Genomic DNA, 23,412 nt, shown 5'->3' with positions numbered 1-23,412 from the left:
AATAATGCATCTTATAACAAGTTTAATGGACCATCATACTTCATTATTTTCAAATGTTTATAGATATGTTCATTCTATACCCTTTTTAAAATTTAAAATTTTATAATTATGGTTGAATAGAGATTTGCAAGCCATCGTAAGGGTTCCAAGAACTACATCTTCTGACAATATTTAGAGGTGTGCCTTACTTGTATAGTATAAGGTAGCATCTTATACAAACCTCATCCCTTAAATATGGGAGTCACTGCTGTATGCCCATACACGAATGGCCTAGATTGAATCTGAGCCATTTTGTGGTCGATTTGACGTTCACGGATGTCCGATAGTGTTTGAATTTTAATTTTTTTTTACAAATCCAAATAACTTTAAATTTTAGGCATGTGTTATTCTTATCAAGGCGCATCTAATAAAAATATTAAAAAAAAAAATCGTAAATGAATAATTGACCAAAATGCCCCCTAATATTTTCGGGGGTATTTTGATCATTTTATTTCATGTATCTTTTTTTTTTTTTTTTTTTTTTTATAGTAGATTCATCTACTTTTTAAGAATACACGCCTAAAATTTCAAGTGATTTGGATTTATAACAAAATTAAAATTAAAACACTATTGGACATCCATGATCGTCATATCAGCTTAGATTCAATCTGGGCCGTAGGCATTTATTGTAGCAGAACGCACCTGGGCACACATCTTTTTCCCTTAAATATATGTTGAATCCCTTTCCTTTCTTATAGGATATAATTTAAAATTTATTTTATTCTAAGAAATGCCATGTACTATAATTATTTTTTAAAGGCAAATGGTTTAATAGGGCTACAACCCTATCAAAATAAGTAAAATTCTTCCTCGTAACTCATGGAAAATTGCAATTCAAGTGTTGGAAAACCTTGAAATCGATCATCTCATATTGAACATTATGGTCGTGGAAAAAATTAGGATTTGAAATTCTAAAAATAATGTATTTTGCAACAAATCATCTAGACCGTCCATTTCTCCCTAAAAATAAATATTTATAAATTTGCAAGTTTTGTGCCATTTTTTGAGTTTCAAATAATATTGTCCGTATAAAAATTGATTTTAGAGCCGTTATGAGGATTTTTTATGCTGAAAGTACTTTCCATATGAAGATTTAAGATGAAGCTTTATTTTGTTTTCATAAATCTTAAGTATAGAAACTTCTTCCCGTATTAAATGGAAAAAAGTTTATATAGAGCCGACCCTCTAAACAATTAAATTAGAGCCCACTTCAAAATTTTACTAGAAGAGATAGTTTTGATGCCCAAATATCCTCAAATTGATCATCTTGACATCAAGATGCATGGACATGAGAAAAAAATAGACTTCAAGTTTTAGAAATAGTGCATCTTGTAACGTATTTTTGGACCATCAATTTTCAAGACTTTCAAGTTTTAATAGATCTGCTCCATGTGCACTATTTTTTAAACTTTAAATTTTAAAATTAAATATAAAAATATATTTTAAGGCTATCACAAAGATTTCCAATATTAAAACCACATTTCCCGACAATATGCTTTATTTTTTATTGTTTAGAGCCTCGCCTCTATACAAACCGCACCCTTATTAAATAAGTTCAGATAGTTTGGTTAAATTCGCTTGATTGTTGACTTCTCATGTGTTGGGTGCCGTGACGTATGGGGGATCCTTTAAAAGCTTTTGGATAACTTCAATTTTATAATGAAGTGAAATGTTGCTTTCAAGACATTGTAAACTTTATAATCAAACTTGTTCCATGAAACGTGTGAGATTCACAAGAGTCATGGGTGTGGAGAAGTTGGAAAATGAAGGTCAGTTATGTCTAATTAGTTCCTCAAATTCTGGATCTTTGGGGTGGAGCGTTTACCCCATATACACGCATTTGATTGCTGTATTGACGATATGAGATCAGTGGCGATCTAAAAAATATAAAAAATAAATAGCAAATTAAAATGATCTAGATTAATATGAATTAATCCAAATCGATTATCAAGAAAAAAATAAAAGAAGACGGGGGTGTTTAGGTGGAGAACACGGACCAGTACCATTCTGAAACTAATTCAGTCCAAAATGATTTTCCATCCGGATCGACGATATGGATAAGGAATCCTCGGGTTTTAAAACTCATCCCTTAACGTGAAATTGAGTAGTTGGGGCAGGGATTATGCACAAAATTATTTTACGTTTGTGACACACTTTAAGTGAATTGGTTTCAAATCTAATATTAGAACCAAACCGATGGGTCGAACCAATCAACTTGTTGGCTTAAAGAGTTTTTTTTATTGAAAATATAAAAAAGAAAAAAAATATTGGAATCGGTGAAAACTAGTAGAATACCAGGTGGTCTAAGACACTGACCGATACCTTATCATTTTTAAGCTTAACAAATTTTAGAATACTTGTTAGGAGTGATTGTGATTTTTTTGTACGAATTAATGATATTATAGTATACAATCTCATATTGTAAGATTTATTACTTTTGTTACAAAAAAGCCACAATCCCCCTACTATCAAATGTGAAATTGGGTTATCAAGAGTAATGCCAATTCTCCATGTATGAGAGAACTCTTTGCAAACTTTAAACTAATGTATGTCATACCTCGTACCACCTTATCCCACATCTAACTGTTATCGGTGATTGCAAACTTTTGGTGTCAAAAATAAAAAATCTAATGGCTTTCACCTTACCATACCTAATTTAGTGGCCACCCAAAATTTGATGACATTGATCGATATTTTACATAGCTACACACTCTCTCTCTAGAGGAGGCTGGCGCTTCTTTAGTGGCATTATCAAAGCTAAAAGCCTAAAAATAAAGGAAAACATTGTATAAGGCCTCCACCTTGTGAAATAAAGTAGGGTCACACCTCACAAACTTGTAAGAGAAGGTTGTTCCGGTAATGGAATGCTTCATAATTGATCATCTTGACATTATCAATTAGCAATCGAGAAAAAAAATTAAATAAAATTTCTAAGTGCTAAGAATAACTGACGCCGAATAGTTGGATAAAGTTCAGATGATGATGATGAAGTGCTAAGGATTTCTTTCCACATATTATCTTTCTAGACTGTCCATTTTCAAGTGCTCATATATTCACCAAATTTACATCATTTTAAAGATATTTAAGTTCCATAATCAAGGCACAAACCAGATTTTTAGGCCATTATAGGAATTTCTAATAAGATTACATTCAAAGGGTGGCAATTGGTTCGAGTAGAACGAGTTCTAGCTATGGGTCTAGGTCCATGTTTTGGACCTAACAGGTCGGGTCCAACTCTACATGACCTGAACCTGACCGGAGTTGGGTTTACTTGGACCTATTAAGTAAGGTCGGGTCAACCTAGTATAAATATATAAACTACATATACTAAATAATTTTATTTGAATACCCAATTTCACATTTTTATCTCACTTCTTTATAGAAAGATATTCTATCTGAGTGTTTATTGTCATGACTGAAATAATATCGTTTAATTTTGAAGTAGCCAAAATGTCTTCAATTTTTTGGAAACAACCAGGCAGCTTCAGTGCAAGTATTTTCCTTTTCTGTCCATTGACAAATATATATATATATATATATATATATATATATATATATTTATTTATTTATTTATTTATTTATATTTTTTTTTCCTTTCCGAGAAGGAAATAGAATACTCCTAAAAATTCATGAAAAGTATTTGTTACTATAAATTATGAAAATTCAAAAAATAACTCTAACATAATTGTATGCTATTTTGCAAAAATAAAAGAGTTGTTGCACAATTAAAGATTTTGTTTGATAGCAACTTCTATTGTGTCAGAGTGATCGAGAAAAATGTAACAACTTCTATTGTATAGCATCATGAAGCATATTTCAAAGAACTCTGATTAATTGGCGATTAATACTTTTCTTTTTTTCTTTTGTTTTTAATACTCTGTCAAACCTTCTAAATGTTATGAAAACTGAATATTACCATTGATTACCACTAAAGGCATGATTTTTTGGCAATGTCTATTATGTTGATCTCTGTTTTCTTTGGGCATTAGGATTACTATGTTACTATTGGTTGAACTACATAAATGTTACTGGTTGAAAGGCTGATGCCCAGAATGTAACTGGATTTCAATGACTTACGTAACAAATTGGTTTTGGCATTATGATAAAATGATAGTGAGGGAAAATATACAATGAGACTCTTTATTGTTGATACAAGATGGTCATATTCACCTAACGTTGATATGAAATTTGGTGACCAGGGATGTGCTGTTGTCGATGTTCAAATGTCCAAGAAAACTTTTTTCAACTTTGGGCAAAAATATGACACATCCCTAGCTGCCTGATCTTATATCGAATGGCTAGCCGTGATTGTGAGCATCTTGGACTTAAGGTAAATTGTCTTTTAGTATATAATCTCATAAAGGGACTTTGATGGATACGCTATGTTTCAGGAATGCTGAATTATTTGCAAACCCACTTTTTTTCTCCTCTTATATGTTGCATTGAAAGCAATATACAAGTTGGTGACTCTGTGTGTGTGAATGTGATGTCTTATCTCTCTCTTTCCCACCGGTTCAAAAAAGCCGGCTACTAAACTTATTTCAAAAAAAATTTATGGCCTATAAGAGAAAAGTTTAATTTTAATTTGTGGAGGCGACAGCGGAGTAATCCTTTCAACCTTTCCCTGAATTAGGGCTGTGAATGGCCTGGGCTGGGCCTAATTCAAGGCCGCTATCAGCCATGTGCCGGGGGTTCGGGCCTGCCAGTGCCTTCCAATAACATTTTCCGTGCCGGCCTTACTGGGCTGGGTGCTGGGAAGTTTTGTGCCCTGCCATAGGGCAGCCCTACCCTGAATGAGCCTGCCCAAAATGCAGAAAAAAAATGACTATCCACTCATATGTGCCATGAGATTCAGTCAAGTTTGATATGCTTGGTTCCTTCTCAATTTCATGGGAAAGCTGTGCCCAAGAAATCTAAAATGATCACACCTCGTTACAGAATAACGTCGTTTCATGAAAAGTAGTTTCATGCCTTGCAAGTTATGAAATTTATTTCTCCGAAATCTCCGAGGTCTAGAGAGATTTCCGATGAACGAAATGTGCCCAAATAGCCCTATAAATTATAATATGCTTGTATTTATCGATCCCGGTCTATTTTGCTATGATAAAACGGGCAGTGTCACGCATTGCTATGTAAATTTGTTTTGTGCGAGGTTGCCATGGAGGTGTAGACTGCACACACAAAGTTGGGGAGAGAGAGCGAGGTTGATGGGTGGATGTGCACGAGTGTGATCTCTGCTGTCAAACAGGCCGGGCCGGGTTTAAACCACCGTATAAGACCACTCTATGGCCCGTGGCCAAGGCATGCTAGAACCAAACAATTTTCAGGCTAGGCCAAAGGCGGTCTGGCCCAAAATTTGAGTTGTCTATAGGCAATAGTCTTTATAATCTCTATACATTACTTTATACAGTCCTTAATCCATATATTCCATGGCCTGTTGTTTGTAACGGGTAGGCTCAATATTATATAGTCTTTAGAATATTGTTCTAGTTTATGAGAGTCTTATTATAGCAGCATTGTCATGGAATTGATCAAAGGTTTGTTCCACTCAAAACTGATATGATATAAGAATGAGATTAGTTTAATTGAGTTTTTATAAGAGAAAAAAAAGTATAAATACTAGCTTAAAATAAGAAATTGTTAACACAAAAATTACTCGATCTTGTTTAGTCAATCTAACTAGTTAAAGTCGGTTGTTCAAACTTATCCAAACCAGTCAAAAACATAAGTTATGACCGGTTTTTACTAAACTAAAATTTTGTTTTGGACCAGCCACAGCATCAGTTGGTTGTTCGGATCCAGCAGACTATTAATAACCATGGTGTGCAAACTTAAAATTTCCGGGCCCCGGCAAAGCCCACCTTTGAGGCCTAACCCTTTGGCAGAAGAATGGCACTATATGGGAACTTACTACCATACGTATTCACCTTCCTCAAAGGTATGGCAGTTCCCCACTCCATATAGATTACATGCATTTACATGGTTGCTACATTGGGGCAAATTGTTGGCCTAAGAAAAAAGGGTAAAATTATTCCAAATGCTGTCTAATGTGTAAATCACATGAAGAACATTATCACCACATTTTTATTACTTGCCATGACATTTCATGGTGTTGGATTATACAATTGCTAAATTTGCAATGGATTCGACGATTTATTTTCTTAATGTCTCTCTTCTCCCTTTCAACAAGGAAAAAGTTGATGTAAGGTTGCAACTCTATGCAATAGGAGTAGGGTGCACCTCAAAACTTAAGCACATAAGAGATTACGCAGTTGGAAAACTTTCTAATTGATCATCTCGACCTTAAGAGGTATGGTAAAAAGAAAAAGAATTTCGAGTCCTAAAAATAGTTCATTTTGTGATAAGTTATTTGAACTGCTTATTTTCAAGATTTTGAAGTGTTTGTAGGTTTGCTCAATCTGCATTATCTTTGAAATTTTAAATTTCATAATTCAGGTTGAACATAAATAATTAACTCATCGTAAGGCTTCCGACACATGAACTGCATCTTCTGGCAAAATTTAGTGGTGCTATTACTTTTATATTATAAAATGGGCACTTTATACAAACCTCACCCTATATAAAAAAAAGAAGGTACCACCAACTGGAGAGCAACTTGAGTTAATGAGCTCAAAGAAAACAACTAAATGGGCCCAAATAACAAAGATGTTATGGGGAATATCTAAAAATGACATGCTTAACCAGGCCTTTGAAAGTGATCACACCAAGAGTAGAAAGAAGATGTGAAGTCGTTCATTGTTGTCAACCATGGATGGTAAAATCTAACTCAATTTTGGTGGGAGCTCTTTGAGGAATTCTAATGACATAGGGTTTGGAATCTTATTCAAGGAATAAAATGCTACAATCATCTTAACCTTCTCAGGCCCCAATGGTAATAATTGTACTACCAATGAAGTTGAAGCTGGGGCACTGCTACATGCCTTGGGATTGGCAGATGGTATTCAAGTAGGTATTTAATTGAGAGGGACACAACGAATGTTATCAAATAAATTATATTATTGGAGACCAAACAATGACATCTAATAGAAACAATGATTTAAAATATAGGATTAAGGTTTGGATCAACCTTCTGGTGAACTGATCTAGATCTGTCGAACTGAGCTATTAGAATAGGCCAAATTGAGAAAAATAACAACAGAAATAATGTGTGAGAATCAGCAATTCCAAGCATCGTAGGCCTAAATCGCCCATGTACCACACCCAATCTGGTTTGGGAAATTCTAACCGGGATTGCCATTTTTAAAAACGGAGAGAAATATATGAGGATTAAATAGGAAAAGTATATACTGAGACCATTTACCTTTGAAACAAGACGTTCACAATTAATCTTAACTATATTTGAAATTGGGTGGCTGCATTTATTTCATCGACTAAGCTCAAAGTTAAAAAGAATTTTTTTCGAAATTTGTGACACATCCAAGCTATCAGATTTCACATGAGATGGTTATAAATAATTGTAACATCTATGTACAAAAAGTAAATGATCTCATTATATACAATCCCATATAAATATATTAATGTGTTTTTCCAACAAAAATAATTACGAAAATAATAATATAAATAAAAAGATTACATACGATGAGGCCGAACAATAGGGTCACAAACATCCAAGCCATCAGACTACTAGTGTGTGTCCTTATGATACATAAAGATGGTACAATAGATTTCATATCAGATGGCTAAAGTTAAGCGTAACATTTTATTTATAAAAATCAATCCTATGTAGTAGGGGAAATTATAGATGCCCTCCTTGACCTATTTTTCTAGACATGTCCCCCTATATACTATGTAAGCCACACCATTAACCTAAAAAATATTTATTCTTACAACCCCCACCCAAAAAAATTAAAAACAACCCTCATTTTTCTTACCGCTCTTGGTTTTTTTAAATGATGCTTGTTTGGCATAGAATGTGCCGGACTGACATCCTTTTAAACTAGTACTTGTATAGCTTTATTGTAAACAATGCACTCAGTCAAAACACATTATATTAGATTAGCTTTATTTTTTAAAAATAAAATCGGTCCGACACACATTGTGCCCGATAAATTTGACTTTTGTCTTGAAAACAAATTGTCATATATCTAAGGTATTTTCACCCTAATAGAATTTTAGTTTTTTTTTATTTGGGGATTGGTTGCATACACAAACCATTTTGGGGTTAAGGCTGTGATTTACAAAGCATTACAGGGGTAGTATATGCGTAGATAGTAGGGATATGTTTCCTCGTATAATATGCTTTCTCAAGAAAATATAAATATTTGTTTTTAACGAAAGTAAAGGGAAAATTTCAAAATCTGGTAAATGGGGAACAAAAGAGGGGTTGGCTCTCTCTGAGACGGAAACCTCCCGCTTAAAACCCTGCAACTTCGATCTCTTTCTCTCTCTAAAGTCTCTGTCCGTCCGCTCTGCTCTCTTTTGTTTTGCGAATTTCTCTCTCTAGGTGGTGGCAATGCTGCCGAGCGCGGGCATGAGCAATGGCTACCTTCGAAAGGATTCAAGTGAGAGAAAGTTCGGGTTAGTTCACAGAGATAAACTTCGCAAAGGGGGGCGGAGCTCTAAGGATTTGAGGCATGGCCATGGCGCTAAGGTTCCGGGTCAAGGAAATCCTAGGATTAATGGGTGCACAGAGTATGACGCAGCTTATTTCCAATCGTATTCACATGTAGGCATCCATGAAGAGATGATCAAGGTGGTTTTTTCTCCTTTTTTACCTATTTTCAGTGCATTTTTTAGCGTATACAGGAACTTGATGCTTTTTACTCTGCATGAGCTTCCTTGAAATGGGTTTCTCGTTCTCTTGATTGTGATGATCAAACTGCCCATTTGAAGTGGGAATTTTGAATATTTCTTAAAATTAAAATCGATGAAACTAATTCTTATGAAAGTTCTATGGTGTTATTTTCTTTAGATTGATTTAGTTGAATGGGTTCAGGCTTGCAGAATTATGTTTTAGTTTATTTTTTCAACTGGGTCCATTTATTTTAATTTTTATTCTGTTCTTTTGATTGATTGTTCAAGTGGGTTCAGATGTTACTGAATTTATACGTCTATTGAGTTAATTTTACTTTTTAGCTGCAAATTTTAGTGTCTGTGAGGAATTTTACAGAACTGTGTATTAGTGCCCTTTGTTTTACTTCATGTGATTGGTCATGCCAGTGCCAGACAGAGCTAGGAGGAGAAGATGTAATGCGATAGTGTGGCTATTTGGTTTATGGGATTTCGTTTCACTTCTGGAGTAGAAAAAATGGTGTTGGTTTTGGTCATAATTGAATATTGATTCTCACTTTTATATGTTTTTCTTTGATTATTCGATGTAAAGGTTTTTACATTCACCATTCGGGATCTTTCAATTGACCACATGTTGGGAGGTTCAAAGGAATTTGGCTAGTTTTGGTTTGGATACTTGTTTCTAATAATTATTGCATTTGCATATATTGGTGCTGTGTTGCTTTGATTAAGTGCTGGGCTGATTTTTCATTGCAGTTAGTCATCTTTTGACAATTCATAGCGATGCTTCATTGTATTGTATCGTGTGTTAGCTTTGATACTCTTAGATAGTTTTGAGTTACATATTCCTGATCGATATAATGATATCTTAGGAAAGGGTTGACTTTTCTTGTCAATAGATTGAGTAACTTAAACATGAAAATTTTGTTAATGTTCAGAATGCTTTCTTGTACAGGATCGTGTGAGAACTGAGACTTATAGATCAGCTATTTTTCAGTATCAAAGTGCCATTGAGGGGAAGGTAATAAAATTTATTTCTTTTTTTTAGTTTAATTGGCCGTCAGTGTTATATTGGATAGTCCATTGTTCTTCTTTATTACACATGTGAGCATGATTGTAATTTCATTGTTGTTTTTTGAGACAAAATTTATGGTACTTTGAACCTTTTGATCCCGCTCTTGCTAAATCAAGAGTGTTTTCTTTTTTTTAAATTTTATTTTTAAAATGATATCATTTTTCTTTGGTATCCATTGCTTCAGCTTACTGTTTCATAATCTTTATGAATTTGTTTTCCTTTTGCAGGTTGTGGTGGACGTAGGTTGTGGGACTGGAATTCTTTCCATATTTTGTGCACTTGCTGGTGCTAAACGCGTAAGTCATGTTACGGAAAACGTAATGTCAGTTGTGTTCATCATGTGGAAACTAACATAAATATCATCACAGTCTTCTATTTGCTTTCAATTTCGTTCATGATGTATTTGAGTTTTATATGTTGAGAATATTATATGCATCTCTATGTTTGCCATTGAATATTTTGCCAGCTTTGTTGTATGGACACACATCTCAATGTCAAATGCAGGTGGTGCGTATACCTGTGACCTGCAATTAATTGCACCGTGATATGGTTGTGTGCTTTTGGTTTCGGTACATCCTGAGAGGTTTCTAAGGCTCTGGAAGAGTTGTCAGTTGCATGTATTAAGATTTCCAGCACTTTTGACTAGGTGCCTAGCACTTACCGGGAGGATTTGGTAGTTCATCGCAACACTTATCTCATTCTTTCCAACATCTCATCTATCGAATGACCAATTCCTGGTCCCATACCTTTCCCACACCAACTTTCTCATGATTGTCCCCGCCCACTTTCTCTGCCTTTTCGTGGTCGATGAACACCCATTCCAAGATTACCCTACCTTTGACAGTATTGCCTTGGTAAAAATAGTAGCGTACTTGCATTCATAGCCTCTCCAAGTCTTTTTGATGTAGCTTTGAAAGGGATCTTGTATATTCTCTCAAGGAAACGACTGGTCCCTGTTATTTTCCACCTCCACCCTGAGCGAATTAACCTCTTCTCCTTTGTCTTATGAATTTTGGTTACTGTTAATCAAAAGATAGTCAAATTAATACTTGGACCTCACACTGGAATTTTTTTGTAAAATGCATTAAGGGGTTATACTTATTACTGAACATGAGTGATAAAGGATTGAAACCAAAACAATTTATGTTTATCACACTTTAGAAAGTGTCTTTCTATTTCAGTATTTTTTCTTTTTTGCTTGTGATACAAATCCAATGTGGTCCTTATTGCATTTAGTTTCCATTCATCTAAGGACTTGCGACTTTGCATTTCAGGTTTATGCTGTAGATGCAAGTGAAATTGCAATCCAGGTAATTTATTTAACTTTCCTATAACTCTTAGTTTTGGAGTTTATGTTCCATAGATTTCATTCCTATGCAACTTTTTTCATTCCTGAACTCTTTGCTGGATATCCAAGAAAGGAAAACTAATCGATCAAATTCATTGCATTCCTGGTGAACTTCCTCTTTTCAGAGATATCGAATGTGTCAACTGAAGAAATGATAATGCATTATATTCATTTCTTAGATACTGGGTTGACGGCCTTTATTTTTGTTGGTGTCCTTTTATGTATAGTTTTACGTGCCACACATTGCGTTTAAGTAATTATTCGTCCACTGTAGAAAAATGCGAATGCCATTGGTCTTCTTATGACACAATCACTATTCTAGCAGCTTGAGACACGTATGTTGTCGGTATTCTTTTGTAGAGTTCTGACTTTTTCTTTGAAATGGTGGCAAAGCTCTTTTTGCTTGTCCTCTTTGTTTATTTATTTATTTTTTAACTAATTTCTTTTGCCACAGCATATCACTGTTGAAATCATTTGTTGCAAAATTGAGCATCCAATGGGTCTCCTTGTGTAAATTGTTCTCTTTGTTTTTATGATTTGTGCAATTTAATGTTCTATAAATGTCTGATGTGTTCTCCTTGAATATGTCAACAGGCAAATGAAGTTGTTAAAGCAAATAATTTGTCAGATAAGATAATTGTTCTGCTTGGAAGGGTTGAGGTATGCCTTTAACTTGATGTTGATTTGGTCACACATAATCTTTTGTAAAAGTTGTCTTGTTTTGGTGTGCCTCGACAATTGCTGGTAAATGAATTAATGATCATGAAGCTCTTAATGTGAAGATATGCCATGTACTATTACTTCATTGTGTATAGGAATCCACTTTGAAAATGATAAACATTGAAGCTAGAAATTGTTTGCAAGGGTGTTTTGCGTAAGTATTTCAAATTCGAAGTTATTTGTGAACAGTGAATAATTACATAGTGAATGGGAACTGTCATTGTTTGTGAAGGGATTTATTGACATCCTTTCTGTTAACGATCTCTGCCGTGGTTGCGAATAGAGGAATAGGCTTGAACTTGTTGACATGCATATCTCTGCTTGTATTGGTAGCCTATATAGTGTTACACATGTGGATATTTTTGCCATTTGGTTCAGGTATCTGTAATATATGACATAATGGTGATATCATTCAGGCCAGCTTTCATTATGATCATTTGGATGTGGCCATCTATGCCAGTTAAAATTTAAAACCAGTTTTCAAGTAGCTGTAATTCAAATTTTTTATTGAAAGTTAAAACTTAAATTGACTTGCATGATTGTGACCTTACAAGGCAATGTAAGAAACTTTTTGGGACATTTTTTTTTGTGAAACTTCATTAGAACATTGGCATCTGCGACTCACTTCCCAAACTAATTGTCCTGTCATTTCTAATTTTTTCTGTTATTGCACCCTATTTGATGTCCCTATTTTTTATTATAAGCACACTGCACGTAATAGACGTGGATGAGCATATGATAACATATTCTTTGGATTATCACCCATGAAACATAGATTAGATGTATCTATTGAAACGCTCAATAAATCACCAAATTATCATTAAATTATTTTTAAAATTTGGAATATCTTGTCAGCAAAGTTCTATGGTGTCCATCTGAAATGCTAGCTTCAGTTTGAAGTCCCTACCCTATAAGAGTACAGCGTTCCTATGATGGTGGGGGTAGGAATTGTGAGGTGGGTGTTAGGCCTGAGAAAAGGGGGAGGGAGAGGTGCAGTTTTACCTAGACTGTAGACACTTATATTTTCCATTGTGTGGCTTGTCGACACTTAGACACGTGTTGACATGCGAAGGCACGTCATCGACATGTAGACCTTATATGTCTAGTAACATAATGCTCATATAGTATGTGCCAACACTTCTATGAGCAGTGTTGACTTTGAATACACGGCATGCCCTTTTTTATACTTAAAAACAGCCGTCAAAATGATTTGTGAGGGTAGTTGAACATTTGGCACCACTGTTATGAGCAGTGTTAACTTTGAATACACGGCATGCCCTTTTTTATACTTAAAAACAGCCGTCAAAATGATTTGTGAGGGTAGTTGAACATTTGGCACCTTGAACAGAGTGATGTGGGTCTGCTACATGTCCATCAGTCACTATTTATTAACAGAATGGAAACTCTCATATATAATAGTCTAGAATGTTAAGAAAAATAATATTAAAGTAAAAGAACGTACCTGTACCACCTGAGGGTTTTGAAGTTGGTGCACCTCTCTCTAATACATAAAAATACATAAGTGCCTGAGATTGCATTTATTGTTGTATAAAACATCATTTAATATTTACTATAATATAATAGTACAAATCATGGGACCCAAAAAAGGAAGTATATTTATAACAAATGCATGTTATTATCACATTAATATTGTCTGGCATGGACTCAAAATGTAATGTTAATGTCTAAATGTTAAATGTGATTTATATTATGATTTTCAAAATATCATCATCATCATTAGAGCCTTTTCCCAACTATCTGGGGTCGGCTAAATGAATCATGGTCCGCCATTATGCTCTATCAAGGGCCATACCCTCAGTGAAGCCAAGTCTCCATATTTGTTCTCACTACTTCCCTTAACCCTTGCCCGTTTGAGCCGTCCACTTGAGCAAACTAGCACTTCCTAACAAGTGTTGTACTGGGTCTGCGTAATATATGGCCAACTGACCTAAGTTTACTTTCTCTCATCTTATCGCCTATTGGAGCCACACATAAGTTCTTTTGAATCTATTCATTTCGATTTCTATCCCTTCTTTGCTAGTAATCCATCTCAATATCCTCATCTTAACAACACCCATTTCATGGGTATGTTGTTTCTTGATCGTCCAACATCCCGCCCCATAAGGCAAAGCTGGTCTCACAGCTGTCCTATAAGACTTCCCCTTCAGCTTCATTGGTATAGGCGGCGATCACATAAAACTCCAGTTGCAGATCTCCAATTTGCCGACCAAGCTCTAATTCTATGTGCAACATCTTCCTCAAATCTCTCAATTTTCTTGGATTGAGCTTGCGTTCTTCTAGCATATATATCAATGGTTCTACCAACACAACTATCAAAGATGTTATCATACATTATCCAAAATATTGTTGCTAATAAGGTTTAAGAAGCATCATCCAAATAAAATAATAGCATTGCATTATTTTACTTTTATTCTTTTGAATTTTAAATTTTAGAATTTTTTGAAATTCTTTTAGGAGAAATGGTGGTGCTCTTCACTTGTGAGAGCTGCAGAATGTAAACAGCAAAGAGAATATATTGTTTCTTTGTGAATTTTTTCAAATTTAGTTGCGATGATGATTGATGCAGGATGTTGACATTGATGAGGAGGTTGATGTCATCATTTCGGAATGGATGGGTTACATGCTTTTATATGAGGTGAATGGTGTTGCTTTTAGAAATCACGATATGAGTTATTCTTATGATTTTGTGTAAGAAATTAATGTTTAATTTGATATGCTGATATTGATGCATAAGATAATCAGAAATCATACTATAAATCAGCGGGTTATGGAAGTTCCTTGCTCCTTTGGGTCGCAGTGTCCACTGAAAAGATTGATTGTGATGGAGAGAGCAGGATCCATCATAACAAGCCATGCAACCCAATTTACTTTGTGCTTTCCATTACCATCCATCATTTCAATGGATGGTGATGATCCAGAGGACTCAGATTTTCTATAATCCATTGTGCTGTAGCTTGTTTTTAATGAGATAATTGTTTATTTAAGTTCTCAAATATTACTAGCTGGAACTGATACCCATGTTAAATTCACAGAGCATGCTGTCAAGTGTTATTACTGCAAGGGATCGATGGCTTAAACCAGGAGGGCTAATACTTCCTTCACATGCCACGGTAACCTAGAGGCTAGAACTGATTCTACATTTTTTTTATTGAGCTTGTGTCTCCACAGAAGCACAAAATCCATTAGCTCTATCAGGCAAATGACCTACTTGCTACTTGGGAAGATTTTCATCTGAAATTCTGGAACCCTCTTTAAAATCAGCAGATGAGCATTTTCCAAGGAAAAGGATTTTGAGTGCCTGAACGACTAGCTTTGACCATCCAATATTGGATAGTCTTTATGCAATCCTAGGATGTGATTCTTTTTCAGGCAGTTCCAGGCGCGAATTGATTTTTCTTCTTTTAGGTTGGTTGCTCAGTCGAGTAGGTCACATCCCCAAAATTTGGGGTCCTGGAAATACTTCTAGCTGATGTACATTGACTCAGTTGAGTAGGTCACATCCCCAAACTGTTGAAATATGGCATCCCCAATACGGAGCGAATGTACATTTCAACAGTTTTCTGATGCAGGAGCTCAGTTCCCCAAGCTGCATTTTACAGTATTAGAAATATCACATGCAATGATGATAAGCTTCTAACAAGGAATGGACTTTGTTTGCAAATATATCGGTATAGAAGGGTGTAGCTATTCAATTTTGGCTATGCGCCCAAGTTCTAGTGAATTGACTGATGGGGACCATAGTTATTGAGTATCCTTTGATTTTTTTGTATCTAGCCATTTATTGCTTTCAACAGTTTTCCAGAGAGCGGCGCCTAAGCTGCCGGTGGGGATCTAGGCCGCCCAGCGCCTAGGCGGGTGCCCAGAACCTAGGCGGCCTAGGTTCAAAAGGGTGCAAAAAGTGCCCAGTAATCCTGTTTTAGGTCTAGATTTTGTATAAAAAATGCATATTCATGCATTTTTTATAACTCAAACAAAAGAAAACACCAAAATTACCCCACCTGATGACTATTTTTGCACCTAGGAAGGTGTAGTCCCTTGGGCGCCCACCTGGCCTAGGCAAGCTCCCAAGGATATCCTGCCTAGTTGGTTCGCTCAGGCCTGGATGGTGCGGCCAAGCTCCCCTAGCCCACCTAGGCAGCCGCCTAAGCACTTGGCGGACCGCTTTTTGAATCAATGGCTTTCGATCAAATATATTGGCCAAAGCTCATAAAAAAGCCGATAGACAAAGTGCTACAGTACTTCACCTATCTGCCCCAGCCGTCAGATCAAGGAGTGTGTGTGAGTTTGGGAAATTTAATATTTCTCTACACAAATTTGAGCTGAAATTTTGGAGGGTAAGTGCACCTAAGTTTTGTGCACTCGTAAGAATACAAACAAATATTTGACATAAAATGAAGGACCCGGTTTCTATGCGGCCAAGCCCACATATGTAGAAATGCGGGTCTCTTAATAAATCTATTTTTTAGATGGATTTTAGGACTTAATTTTTAAGGACATGTAATCTCTAACATGGAGATCATGAATGTGAAAAAATAAATAAATTTTAAAAACTAGAAATAACAATTCTAGTAAGAAAAAATTTGGACCGTTAGTTTCCATTGTTTTTAGATGGAACACCTATTTGCATCCATCTTTATGATGGATGCTTTACACTTTCTGGACGGCATATGTAGAAATGCGGTCCAGCCCGCATGAAACAATTTTCCTAAAATGAAATAACCAAGATATTTTTGTAATATTGCAAAGATGTTTTGTTTCTTTATTTTATTTTATTTATTTTATCTTTTTTAAGGGTGCTTGATGGTGAGATATATAAACACCCTGAATTCCATATGAATATGCTTTATTCAAAAATTGTAATTCAAAGACTATCATGTGATCCCAACTGTTAAAATTCAATTGGACGATTGGGAGCCTATGAGTGATGTACTGTAGCACTTCACCCATAGGCATTTGTTTGAGAGAGAAAGAGAGAAAGAGAGAGAGAGAGAGAGTGAGAGAGTGAGAGAGAGTGAAAGAGAGAGAGAGAGAGCTCTTATTGGGACACCGGATGGTCAGTTCTCATGTTGCTTACATGTCTGTTGCAGTTGTACATGGCACCAATCACACATTCTGATAGATATAATGAGAGCATTGAGTTCTGGCGCAATGTCTATGGTATAGATAGTAAGTAATTATCCTACTTGTGTTCCCATAATTATCTATGCTGTAAGGGCCAGGCAGGCTAATAAGTTTGTGTTACTATCTTCTTTGTTTATATATATATTTTTTGGATAAATATGTCCTGTACTTTTAGTGTAGGTGTTGCTATATATATATATATATATATATATAGAGTTGGCGTTCCTACCAGAATGCCTTATGACTATCACAAAGATGCTTAAGACCAAAAGTGACTTGTCGAGTCTACGAAGCTTTGCTAGAAGCTACGCTTTATATATATATATATATATATATATAGGATAAATATCTCCTTTAATTGTGTTGGGACTTGGATCTTAGTAGAGCACATTACTCTGTCACATCATGTCATGACAAGTAATTCCCGTTCTCTAATTTTGTCTGGCTCATAAAAATTGTGTTGGGTTGTGTTTTGGGTTAGGGGGCGGGGGAAGGGTGGAGTTTTTTTTTTTAATTACATAATAATGATTGAAGGATTGTTTTCTTGAGGTTTGTAGTGTCTGCTATGGTGCCATTAGCAAAGCAGTGTGCATTTGAAGAGCCGTCTGTGGAGACAATAATAGGAGAGAATGTTCTGACATGGCCGTTTGTGGTGAGATCCTCTGGGCCTTTTTGTGTTAATTGTACATTCAAATATTCTAAATGTATTGCACAATGAATAAAAGCTTGCTGTTCTATAGCCTATATGCATCTACGTTTAGGTAATAATTCACCAGTTTAAATATCATTTTGGGGAAGTACTTGTGTAATGCACTTGCTCCTCACGTGTGCTGTAAGTGAGAGTTATGTGAATATGTTTACTAATTACAACCTTTATATGAAAACATTGAATGAATGTAAAACAAATTTTTTCTTTTCTGATGTACTTTTGGACACAATATGATTTTCCTAATTTAATGGATCTTCAGAATAAAGTGCAACCATGAGGGACAATTAGGAATTTAGGACCACAGACCTAATCACATAAAATTAGGAATGTAAAAAAAGAATAAAAAAAGATATAAAAAAAACAAAAAACAAACAGTGAATGTAAAATTGGAGTCTCCAATTTTATCTCTATCTTTACATCCATACTTCTCATTTTAGATCTGACATATAGCATGGATTTTGTATATTTGTTATGGATTAAAATCTAAGAGTCTAAGGGAATAATTAATTAATAATTTATCTATTTTAAATATGCCACTTAAAACTTGGGTAGCAATGCTACATATTTGTTGTAAATTTTTTGGTATTATGGGTTAAAAGTGTTTGGATTAGGTGTAGAAAATTTATTTATATTTCTCTAGTTGGATGGATTACTTGAGGGGAACTTAGTCTACACAGTTAGATCTGGAAAGATCCATGTAAAGCTCAATGAAAAAAGGATGCAGTAATCCTCCTCTTATGCTTCGTTTTACTACCCCAAATATAGGTTGAAATACTACATTCGGAGTCTATATTAGGCCAGCCAACATTTCGATTCTGAACTTATTTTACAGACATATTGAGGTTTAGATTTAGGATATTTATTCCGAGTCCTTCTATTCGGCTAAAGATTAGGATCAGCTTTAGGGCACACGCTTATCTCCACTTATTTGGAAGATGGAAAGAAAGGACAGGAAAGAGAGATCCACATGTAGGTAAAGAGAGAGAGCCATGAAGAATAGAAAGAGCCACACAAAGTCTCTCTAATAGATCCCACTCCCTAAACTCACTCACAATAGGTCTGGTTTCTAATTCCGTGCCATGGGTTCTACCCTTCACTGTAGTTTAATATCTGCAGAATAGATTCCTTAGTCCAGTGGACTACAATATATGGTATCCGGAGGTTAATAATCCATATTCAGTTCCTACCAATGGATGAATAGAGCTTAACGAAAGTGGCCCTAAGCGTCATTACTTCGGTGCAGTAAGGTACGGTTAATCTCCATCCATCCTTGTGAGAACTGATGTGAATATATCCTTGGATTGTCATGCATGGTATGCCTTTTTCTTGGATTTAATAAGCGATTATTCATGTTTCACAATAACTTCTAATGGCTGATTTGTTAGTTCAACCCTATTTAGATTCTATAAACAATGAATACATGAACATATTGCATTGATTATGATAAAACCCATTAACATATCACCCAGAACGTTGTTTTGGAATCTAGTTCTGAACACATGAATATATTGCATCGATTGTGATAAAACACATTAAAATATCACCCACAATGGTCTTTGGAATCTAGTTCTAACTGCATGATGTACGTTTTATGAGATTAAGTATACCTAGTTTTGATCGACTCCTTTTGTCAAATTACCTGAATGCCTATTGAAAATTCTGCAATTGTATTTCGCAAACAGGTAAAGCATGTTGATTGCTACACTGTGACAATTGTGGAACTTGAGACGATCACTGCGAAATATAAGTTTGTGTCCATGATGCAAGGTATACTTTTCAATGCGTGCAACATCTTTCTTCTATATTCGTTTTCTATTCCTAATGATACAGCCATAATACTCGCTCCTCGACCAGAGGATAACGATACATCATAATCTGAGATAATCAATTAATAGTAACATAGAACGAATTTAGAAGAAAGATGTTGCATGCATCATTAGGAATGTGTATATAGCTGCCCCCAAATAGTTGGGATATGGCTCGGATGATGGTGATGATGATGATTAGGAATGTGTATCATAAATCTGAGCTGAGCTCAGATTGAAAGCAATGGCTTAATGTTAGGAACACTTTGTGTCACTAATCAAGCATGAAAAGAAAAGAAGTTCTTGGTTTCTAATTTAAGCTCTCTTGTTGAAATTTGTAGCTTATCCCACCTGAGAGAGAGAGAGAGAGAGAGAGAGAGAGAGAGGCGAGTTGACTGAAAACCCACCTCCAGCCACGGCCATGGCCAAGTCTCCCCAATTTGAATTGGATCAGGATTATCACGAGTCTTGATCAACGTCAGTTGCTTTTAAACGTGTTCTGGACCTTGGATTTAGACTTTTAAAGAACCAGAGGAAGTACTGATTATGCTAGCGTGAATCGGATGAGCCCTGATTCAGCCTTTAAAGTTCATACTCTGATAGGACATAGTAATAACATATATATATATATATATATATATATATATATATATATATATATATATATATTACTTGAATTTATGTATGTATATTACTTGACTTTATGCAGTTGAATTCCCCATCTTAATTAGTTTAAGCTCGATATTCATGCTAACTTATTGCTATTTGGCAGCTCCACTGCACGGCTTTGCATTTTGGTTCGATGTTGAATTTGCTGGTCCTGCTAACATGCCAAATGACAACCATTCCCCATCCTCATTGGGAGAAGGCAGTACATCCTTGTTGGGTGATAGCACTACTGTGTCTTCTGATGCCTGTGCAAATGGTTCAAATCAAAGAAGAAAACGGGCAAAATCAATGGAGACTCTTGTATTGTCTACAGCACCAGAGGATGAACCAACCCATTGGCAACAGGTATATACTATATGAGCTTTTTTTTGAGTAAAGGTATATACTATATGAGTTTGTTCTGTTCTTGTTCTTTAAGGGATTGAATACTATGAGACCATTTATTTTTATTTTTAGTACAAGGAGGGCACAATTATTTTTAGCCCTTGGATGTGAAATCAAATAGATAAAAGTATGTTATAATATTTGAGAATATTTTGTTTTGGAATTTGTGCATAAACAGTGACACATTCTCAACCACCCAATTTTAAATCTAAAGGTCAATGATGATTGTGAGCTCTATGTATTAAAAATAAATGGTTTCATTGTATATATTTCCTTTCTTGAATTGTCCATATTGAGAATAGACGATGTTGTCATGTTGTTTTTCCTTTGGGAGAAGTATAGAAGTATCTGATCCGTTGATGTCTTCTTTGACAAAAGAAAAAGAGAGTTTATACTTTGATCTGATATAGTATGCAAATCAATAATCCATGGGGTTCAAAACTAAACATGATAATTGGTAGTGGGGAATTATTGGGACCCACAAGGATAAGAAATCCCAAAGAACAGAAGTATCTCATTTGAACATGGAGGCACTCTTTGAATTTTCCCAAATGAATATGGCTGCATTCTTTGAGTGATCAGAATACCTGATTTTTGTATTTTTTTAATTAGTTTTATTTTTCGTGGACATGCTTGTTTTCTTATTAATAGAAACCACACAATCCATTGATTGGTTTAAGTGTCATTTGGGACAACCAGCTTCAGGATGAAAGATATGTGCCTAATAACTTACACTAAATTCGACATATCTCCTCGAATGATGTTTCTTCTTTGGTGCTGTCACCTTCCTCTTATGTTCATCAATCTAGTATTAGCAGGCTGAGAAATAAGAGCTTTTGGGAAACTTATTGTTTATTTCTGCTTACTTATTTCCTTCGTTTTGGATATAGGTTGATTGGAAAGTTTAGTATGTAATGCGTTGTCATTATATAAATGTTTTTTTAGGAAGGTCATTATGTAAATGTTATTGAACGTTCTTGCAGACCTTGCTCTATTTCTATGAACCAGTGGACGTTAAGCAAGATCAGGTCATCGAAGGCTCATTAACCCTTTCACAGAGCAAAGAGAATCCACGGTTCTTGAATATTCACCTAGAATACACGTGAGTTTGCATTGTGCTTGGAAATTTTGTTCTGGCCATTCGGGGAATTTTCGGTCAAAGGATGCAAATTCTATGAGTGAGTGAGAGAGCTATACACAAGATGCAATAATACCTTGAGACATGCATGTACTCACGAGAGAGAGAGAGAGAGAGAGAGAGGGGGTTTTGCCCCAATATTTTTCCGAAGTCTAAAAATGCTGATACCATGTCAAGAGTCTTCTTTTCTTTTATTTATTTACTGATGAAGAATGAAATTCAAAATCTTTAACATTAGTTTTCTTTTTTCAAGCCAGCTCACTGCATTCTCTTTGCAATAATTTTTTTCCAGCTCCGGTGGACGTTCCTTCGTGAAAGAGTCTGTGATGAGGTGATTTCATTTGCTCACGGTTCAACCACATTCTTGCAGGGTTTTCCCAAATAACCCGATCCCAATCCGTTCGGAACGAGAGTTTATCCCCCTTAAAATGGTAATTCATGTTTGAGTTGTGATTTATTGGTCCTCAAGATTTTTTCTATTGGATAGTGGTCAAGTTCGAGAATGAGGTAACATATGCTTTGCATTTTACATCTTCTTTACATGGTTTCACACACAAGGAGAAGCATGATATTGATAAGTTACTGTGAGAAAAAATTATAATCACCAGAGAGTGAGAAAGAAAGTGAAGAGGCTCTTGCAATGTAATTGCACTTGGAGATCCCCATCTTGCATCTTTCCACAGTTGGAGCTTTAACTAGACCTGCTTTTATCTGTTGTAACTGTGTTGTTTATGAATATACAATGAATTGTAACCACGGAGATAGAGTGGTGCTTGCTTTCTTTAAATTTTCTCTTCTTATGTAACTTAAACATGATACTTCAAATAGTTGGGATAAGCATACCATGGTAATGATGATGTAACTTAAAAATGATGAATTTTCTCTACTTATGTATCTTAAACATGATGAATTGTCTCTTCTTATGTGACTCAAACATGATATTAACTTTATATGAATGAGATTGACTGAAAACATGGTTCATCTTTCAAGTTTATTTATTCGGGAAACAAATTTACATATGCATGAGGGGGGGAAAATATATTGCCTTGGATTTGCAGCTCCCTACACAATTTAGATATGAGAGGCACATGCATGCAATGCACCTTTCTATTTTGTGATTAAAATCTCATAATGGTAAAAATTCGTAATAAAAAAAATGGTAAAAAAGAAGAAGAAAGAAGAATCTCAAAATTTTGGAGATTAGGGGTTTGGTTCAATAAAATTAGTTATACTCAAGAATCTCTCTTTATGTGTACATAGCAAGTTTTAAGACATAGACTCAGTTCCATACTCACTAGGGATTGAGCCCGAGAGACTTGGCTGAGTGTTTTAATATATATATATATATATATATATATATATATATAGAGAGAGAGAGAGAGAGAGAGGAAAAAGCTAGGATTAGCCCACTAACTCATATGAACATATGAGTCCAACGGTCCAGATTGAATCTGGGTCGATCTGATGATCACAGATGTCCGGTAATGTTTGAATTTTATTTGATTTTCTATAAATCTAAATCACATGAAAATTTAGACGCGTGTTTATAAAAAATAGGTGAATTTTCAAAAAATATCAAAAAAATATTTTACATGAAATAAATTGACTAGAATACCCCCAAAAAGTTTTGGG

At 35.1% G+C, this 23,412-nt stretch overlaps 1 protein-coding gene across 3 annotated transcripts; it reads left to right on the top strand.

Annotated features, from left to right (window-relative positions):
- Positions 1–8,417: 8,417 nt before the first annotated feature.
- Positions 8,418–22,752, top strand: PRMT6 (protein arginine methyltransferase 6). Of its 3 annotated transcripts, none has more exons than XR_016040902.1 (13): positions 8,418–8,752; positions 9,746–9,811; positions 10,093–10,161; positions 11,140–11,175; positions 11,808–11,873; positions 14,521–14,589; positions 14,987–15,064; positions 17,042–17,120; positions 17,625–17,727; positions 19,467–19,551; positions 20,362–20,603; positions 21,626–21,744; positions 22,073–22,752. XR_016040902.1 is itself a non-coding variant. In XM_006847728.4 (13 exons), the coding sequence occupies exons 1-13, from the start codon at positions 8,513–8,515 to the stop codon at positions 22,113–22,115; spliced, it is 1,287 nt and encodes a 428-aa protein (XP_006847791.1). In that variant the 5' UTR covers positions 8,418–8,512; the 3' UTR covers positions 22,116–22,752. The 3 variants fall into 3 exon arrangements, 1 of the variants encoding a protein (XP_006847791.1); XM_006847728.4 differs by having other exon boundaries at positions 17,633–17,727; XR_002281610.2 differs by lacking the exon at positions 19,467–19,551 and having other exon boundaries at positions 17,633–17,727.
- The last annotated feature ends 660 nt before the right edge of the window (positions 22,753–23,412 follow it).

The sequence above is a fragment of the Amborella trichopoda genome, chromosome 9 (genome assembly GCF_054954075.1).
Source record: "Amborella trichopoda isolate Santa Cruz 75 chromosome 9, AtrichopodaSantaCruz75HAP2 v2.0, whole genome shotgun sequence".
Taxonomy (NCBI): domain Eukaryota; kingdom Viridiplantae; phylum Streptophyta; class Magnoliopsida; order Amborellales; family Amborellaceae; genus Amborella; species Amborella trichopoda.
The sequence above is the reverse complement of the archived record's forward strand: the minus strand, read 5'-3'. Positions and strand labels throughout refer to the sequence as shown.